Consider the following 7,450-nt stretch of genomic DNA (forward strand, 5'->3'; position numbering starts at 1 on the left):
TATATACGTGTGTGTGTGTACACGTATATATATATGTGTGTGTGTATGTGTGTACACGTATATATATATGTGTGTGAGAGAGAGTGAGCGAAAGTCTGTATGTGTTTATGTATATGTATATATTTGTATGTATTTCTTATATATGTATGTATTTCTATATATATATATATGTATGTATATGTATATGTATATATATATATATATATATATATTGTGTGTGATTATTTGTACATGTTTGTACCGTTCTAGTTTATGGCCAACATATCAAGCATGCCGTACAGCAGCTGAGTCTTGCAATAGCGTGATACAAGCCCTTGGTGTACAGGCTTTGTTTCCTCCGGCATACATCTGATGCATTGTATAGACTTCGCTTACCAAATGCTCCTATCCTCACATCAAAGGATTGTAATACCGGTGCGAAGTGACTTCAATAGTTCTGTTTGATTTTGTTGTTTTTTTATTCATTTGCCTATATTTCATGGTGTCCTCTGAATTTGTCCAGTGGGCGCGAGCGTATGAGATGGCTGCGCTCCCGCTTGTAGTCTTTCGCAGCTGAAGGTATAGGGCGTGTTGTGTAATGAATGTACTTCCTGTTGTAGGACTCAAACAAGACTACAGCCTTTCACTCGTGCTTACTGTAACAAAACATATACCTAATGTTCTCAACTGGTTAACTATGTCCCTTGTGCAGCATTAGTTCTCGGCCAAGGCCACCTTGTACTGATGGCAAGGGATGTGGCGGATGCACCCATGCGTAAGGTGATTGTTCGGGTGTATGCGATAACGTTCGGTTTGACCGCCGTAGCACTTCTCCGTGCGCAGACGACGGAGGGAGGTAGTCTCAATGGGTACAACTGGATCAATATAGTTGTCTTTGCGTGGCTATCGGCCTTCTATGCGTGGTTTGTGCTGGTCCAGCCAATCGCGATATTCGAATCGCTGGATAAAGTGAGCTTATAATGTGTATACAAGACAGGAGTATTGTGCGAAACCAAGGGGGGGGGGGCATTTGAGGCATCCGATACATCGTAGATCGCCTATTCAAATCTTTCTCGACAAGTAATTGTAACTCGGGCAATTTGTAAAGACACCCGTCTGTATAATGAGTAGAACCGGATTCGATCACGACAAACACAAACGAGCGTACATGAGCGTGTGCCTACGAAAACCTATGAAAACATTATTAGCAGATGAGCGCCAAATATCGAGAAGGATAGTATATTGTACCATGCCATATGCCGTGGTAGACATCTACACGAACTCACTTCGGCGCCGATAGCAATGATACATTATCAGCGGTATCCCTTTGAGTAGGGGAGAATCGGTTACAAGACCTTCGAAGGAGTTGCTTATTTCAGTCATCCCCTTACCTAGTTTGTACTCTGCTGGTCTGGGTGCCAATTCCGTCGGTACCCGTGGCATGTTAATTAAATTTAAGAAATTGCTGGACCCTTGCTACCCGTGGATAAATGACTGTAAACCCGAATGTGAATGGATGTCCGCGTCGGTTGACGATGGATTCACTTTACCAATAAAGAACTCACTTACAAAATTGCAGATCCGGATGGCAAGTGACTATCACTGTATCACATGGCTCTGCCAAGCCAACAACTTCATCCAATATTAGAACGTCTTCGACAGCAAATATGTTGAGTCGATATAGATATACTCTTATATTTTGAGTCAGTCAGTATGGGAAACCTTGCAGACGGCCAGGCATATGAACATCCGATGGTTCGGTTTTCAAGTTCATGTTGAGAAGTTTCAAAATGAACACTGCGATTCGTGACGATCCCACTTTCGATTTTTCTACCCTTCCGAATTTCTCCGGTAGCGACACTAAGTACATCCCATTGTCTCGCTAAAAAATATGCACTTTTATGAAGGGACATCTCGTATATTACATTGACTTTCGTCCCCAAATCATATTTTTCAATCGATATTGGTACCTCAGACGTATCCACAGCTTTTTAAGCGTACTAGAACCCTTGAACAATACACATTGAAGAGGTACTCCATGTAATCATGAATGCGAAGAGGATAGTGACGAGGATGGCCGAAAGGGGTTACTCACAGATTATGACAGTTCGTACATTTGAGTTGATATAATATGTATATAAGCACTCGATTTGAAATAGACATGATGATTGCATAAGAAAGACAGTAATTCTGCTTCAATTCGTGGGCCTCGTCCAGTACTCGAATTCATTTCCTGCAGTTTGGAGCTGTGAGCGGCGGCTAAAAGTACCTATGCGAACCCTTTTGTATAGTATTCTCTACCAAAGATAACACTAACAGTAACAATAACCGGGTGAATAAACGAGACATCATCGACGGAGGTTCTGAGAATTGGAGGAGATTGAATATTATACATACAAAACTAGGACGTATGTTGCACAATCAGGCCGATGCCAACTCCTTTCAAATTTGAGTCGATGGACTAGCCAGTAACGACAGCTGAATAAATGAGGTTCTACCCTACATTGTGGGATTTACCATACAGTTGTACAGGACTGTGTGTTGCTTTTTGTGGTTCATACGGCCAGTGTCTTGTGGTGCATTTGACGACATGATATTCATTTGGTATTTCGGCTTCCTTCGGAAATCAAAATGTAATTTTTAGACAATGCGTGTATTCGTTACAAAGTGAGTATTCATTGAAATGAATATCTCACACAAGCTACTAGCACACACTGAATTCGTTAGATTTAAAAAAGTAGCATTCTAGTTCAGTCATGCACCTAACATCGCCGTGATATTGTTCGATCCAAGGCAAGAGTCAGTCAATAATACCGCACCCTTCACAAACCGCTACTGGTTAATCTAAAAAGCTCCCGGAAAGTATTCCTAAAGAAACTTTTGATTCTGTCGACTGCTGTCAGATACCAAGACATGGATAGTTGAAACGAAACGGCAAGAAATTCGTTTTATCTGTATAATCACTACGAGGGGGAAATGTGGAGAATATTCGCACTTGCGAGCAGGTACTGTAATCCGGTACTGTATAGTTGGAATGTTCTATAATCTATAGTATCATTTTTCGTGTGCGCGATAACAACTGTATTCTTTAATTGGTACTTGTTTGTAATCGATTGATTACGGAAGCGACTGAGAACGCATTCCAATAAAATAAGTTTGCGCTTGATATTATCAACAATCAACCAGGTATGCATCTGCATGAGTCCACACATACACCCTCTCTCTCTGTCTCTCTCTCTCTCTCTCTCTCTCTACTCTAGTAGAAAGGGATCTATATGCTCGCAGCTGCCGATAAAGTAAAGCGAGTGATTCTATTTAAAACGACATAGTCGAAAAAATGCTGAGTGCGTAACGAAGTCGGGACACGATACTCAAGAGTGAAGAGAGCGATGCACAACAAGCAACTCTACGCAACTTTGGTTACAAAGTAGGACCTACATATGAAGTCCTCCAGATAAACAGTAAACAGTAAACACGCCCTGCCTCCAAAAGTAGAACCTATGTTAAAAAAATTAAATTCAGTAAAATAGCTGTACTCAAAAATGAAAAATCAGTTGAATTAGTTCATTTGAACTCTCGCCTCAGATGTCGTGAGAGTCCATGAGCAGCTCAATATTTATATTTGAGGTTTGTTGCCAAGGGAGAACTGGAAAAGGGGCTTTTTGAGTCAAGAGTGCAACTCATAATGTGAGGAATATGTGGCAGTGGACGCTGTGGCCTCAGGAATCTGACTGGGGTGCGTTCTGGAGTTTTGACTCAGGACTCTGGAGTCTGGACTCAACTTTATTCTGGAATCTGGACTCTCTGAGTCTCTCAACAGTCACAGTCATGAGTCAAACACTCAACAGTCACCATATTACTGTGACTGGGGCTTGTGATGGGTGGCATCGCTGCATCAGCATTCAGCGTGTGGTAAACACACAGCCGTTACTTGTTTCTAAAAATGAAAATAAAAATGTATTTAATTCTGAAATATTTATTTCAAATGGCTTGGTTTAAACCGTATTTTGATTCGCTGAGAAGGCCTTGTACAGAATAGAAAGAGTCAAGAGGCGTCATTTTGAATTGTCTATAAATAGAATGATCCAAATATATACACTTATTTAGGACATCAGAAAAAGGGGAAAAACACAGGAAAAAATATGTGACCGATAATTGCAAGCAAACTATATGTCGCAAACCTAGAAAATTGTATCTACCAAGAAAACGTATAGAAAATTAAATTACAGTACTTTAACTACCCTAAATTCCATCATATATTCGCATCCGTTGTCGTCTGCCAACCGACGAAAACGTACCGACGGTGTACATTTTCTCTAAACCACTGATTTGCCTCTGCGAGTCTGCGATCTCCTTGCTTGTAGCAGGCTGAGCATTGGAGTCTGGACTCGTAGTCTGTCGTACTCAATGAGTGATAGAAGGCTCATACTCCAGAGTCAGTGAGTCGCCTATTTAGTTGCAGTAATCATTTTATAGTAATTAGCGAGGACGTGGTCCGTTGGAGCTTCAATGTCGAGCTGCTCACTCACAAAGCCTCCGTAGTTTAATGGTCAATACAATACCCGCATCTTATCTGGGGTTTTTTTATAGTACTATACTTTGCTTTACTTATATTCAGCCGGCAAAATACTCTGGACTAGCTCCTGCGAATAACCTCAGGGCACTCTACCTAACAACACATTCTTCACGAGTATACACTCGTTTGTGTCACGCTCAGCGACAACAAGCGCTCGACTCAACCCACAATCACTTTGATACCGAGATACTCTCGTAAGTCCACCGTCTCTTCAATCCACCATCTCGTCAACCATCTCGTCAATGATGCAAGTCACTGGACCTCCAAATCCCGGGGATAGCGGTACCTTAACCCCATACACAGATCCCCACCCTGTACAGCCAAATGTTGCCGTTCCGGGAAGTATGACCGTTGGTGGTCGCTCGAGCAAGTTCTTCGGCTGTGCGCTGTGCAACAAGTTCAGGCCATCGAAGAGGAGTTATAACGCTGAACGTCACATTTGGTATGTTACACGTTGTCTGGTTTTTCCATGTCTTCTCTTTCTTTCTTTCTTTCTTTTTCCTTCGATTGTTTGGTTTTGGTTTCTGCTATGTGAATGAAGAATACCTTGGCGTTTCAGCCATAACAGTCACAAGTTCTCACTCTTCACATTCTTTTTTTGTATTATGTGCCATGTGTATATCTCCAGGGTGAAACACATATCACAAACTGTAGTCGAAGGTTTGAGTGATTCCGATCCGCGACCACCATATAACGCTGCCAAACATAAAGCTCTCGTCTACAGACATCAGAAGAAGTTTTTCAATGTACAGCCTGATATTGAACCAAATCTTGTGGCACAGCGCAGTTTCTCTCAAGCTGACCAAGTAGCGCGAGGACAGGGGCCTCCTGAGTTCAAACAGTAAGTAACTGTCTTGTGTACGTGTGAATTTTGTCAAACTTTTGTACTTCAAGTAAAATTCTTAAGCGACGCATGCTTCGATGGTTTAATTTATTCTGCTCTCGTTCACTGTATGAGGATCACACAACTCCCCTTGTTTCTCATATATTTATATTAAGCTGGCAACTGACCAATCGATATCTCCCACTGCTAGGCCTGAGCAAAATCTTTGGGCTGTGCCACCAGAACAGCAAGCACAGCCAACCCAGCCAGTTCCAGAACAATGGAACGGCTACTACGACAATCCTGTGGACCCCAGCATGAAGAAGGGAGAGCAGCCAAGGGATGCTACTGGGTGAGTTGGTTTTAGTAGTTTGCCTTTTAATATATAGGTAATACTTCACTTATTTATTTGTTTGTGTAACTTTTGTTCGTGGTTTGCTTTGCTTGTCGTGAGGAATATCTGTGCTTTCCATAGTGGGTTTTAATAAAGCCGAGTAATTGATCTACCTTTGTTCTCATGGTTCAAGACCACTTACGTTCTCCACCCTGTATTCACTGATCGGATTTATTGTTTACTTATATCACCAGTTCATACTCTGGAGCGTTCTCCTCGTGGGACCCCGTATACCAAAGGCGCGAGGGCGACTTTGCCAAGGGTAATGACTTCTCATCCAATCAAGGCTACCCACAATCGACCTCACCACGCTACAACTCTATGCCCCAACGTGACTATGCCGGATGGCCGGCCGACACACAGGCAAGCGGGTACGACCAGTGGGCACCACAACAGGGCAATTATCTTGTGCACGAGAATGGGGCTGCTTTGTCCCAGGGAACACTCCCTCAGGGACCTCAGGGAGCCTATACACAGCAAACAGGGGCTTATGGAGGGCCTCAGGCGTTCGCTGGGCAACACCAGGCTTACGGTGGCTATGGCGTGCAACAGGCAGGGCCCGGCACGACTGGACAGCAACAACCATACGGATACAATCAGCACATGTACTGAGGATAATATCTATATATATATATTATATTCCAGTATGGTGTTTTTGTGATGATATTGGCCTACACATAATGAAGTTGTTTGACTCATGGTGTAGTCTAGGGATGCTAGGCGGATACGCTAGTACGATGGGACGGGCATGTGCCATACGTTAAATCGTTATATCTGGCTTCGCGTCCGCTTATTCGTACTTAAATGGTAAATCCATTTAATTCTTGACCATTTGGAGGGTTCGGTCACAGCTCGCTGACCCTGGTCCGACGTTGTACTATCGAACCTGTCGACTGCTATGTGTTTGCTAAATGGGCACAGCTACTTTGGTTGCGAGGGGCTAGTAATACCATATCACTCGGCTTTATTTACCAGCGTATGTATGATCCGCCGATCTTACAGTGAGCACGCCTGTGCGTTGTCATGTGATTGATGTCACATATGTACCTTCACAGTGTGAGTGATAATTTATATCACATATTTGCTTCGACTAGTAGTTGTTTATCGCTTGTGAGTGGTAGATTAACTAGGGGATCGGTACACAGTCCCCTGTAATATGAATTTAGACACTTCCGCGTATCCTCTCGGACATGAGTTGAGGACGTGTATACTTCAAATAAGAATAACAACTTGCTTTCGGTATAAGATTACTGTTACGAGATTTAGTTTGCTGCTTTCACGTAGCGCCTTCGGGTGGTGGGAGGGGTTTTTAATAAAATATGAATATATAAAATCAATCGAGCCAAAATCTTATCCTATCTTGTTGTGAGCATTTTAGTGGCTACCATCGTGAACCGCAGAACTGATATGGGCCCTAATTATGGAAGTGGTGATTCACTTCCTGCACGGAGTCGACATAGTTAAATATGTACGGAGTTTCCGCTGGAGGGTAGACGGATGTATATCTATATATATGTATATACATATATTTATGTGTATATACATACAAAAATGCGTATATACATATATATATTTATATATGTATATATGTATATATGTATATATATATATATATATACATATATATATATATATATTTATATATGTATATATTTCTAATTCTATTTATATATTATTT

General features: G+C 41.9%; 2 protein-coding genes across 2 annotated transcripts in view; both read left to right on the top strand.

Moving 5' to 3' along the window:
- The window catches only part of SARC_05231 (hypothetical protein), a 2,882-nt gene extending 1,324 nt beyond the window's left edge, over positions 1-1,558 (top strand). Inside the window, exon 2 of the mRNA XM_014300906.1 lies at positions 692-1,558. Coding sequence (XP_014156381.1) covers positions 692-960 — 269 coding nt within the window. The 3' untranslated portion in view covers positions 961-1,558. The remainder of the gene's footprint in view (positions 1-691) is intronic.
- Positions 1,559-4,800: 3,242 nt separating this feature from the next.
- SARC_05232 (hypothetical protein) lies at positions 4,801-7,091 on the top strand (the record flags this gene model as incomplete). Its single annotated transcript, XM_014300907.1, has 4 exons — positions 4,801-4,997; positions 5,184-5,396; positions 5,590-5,730; positions 5,967-7,091. 4 exons carry the CDS (start codon positions 4,801-4,803, stop codon positions 6,382-6,384), a joined length of 969 nt encoding a protein of 322 aa, XP_014156382.1. The 3' UTR covers positions 6,385-7,091.
- Positions 7,092-7,450: the final 359 nt, after the last annotated feature.

The sequence above is a fragment of the Sphaeroforma arctica genome (genome assembly GCF_001186125.1).
Source record: "Sphaeroforma arctica JP610 unplaced genomic scaffold supercont1.327, whole genome shotgun sequence".
NCBI classification, from domain to species: Eukaryota; class Ichthyosporea; order Ichthyophonida; genus Sphaeroforma; species Sphaeroforma arctica.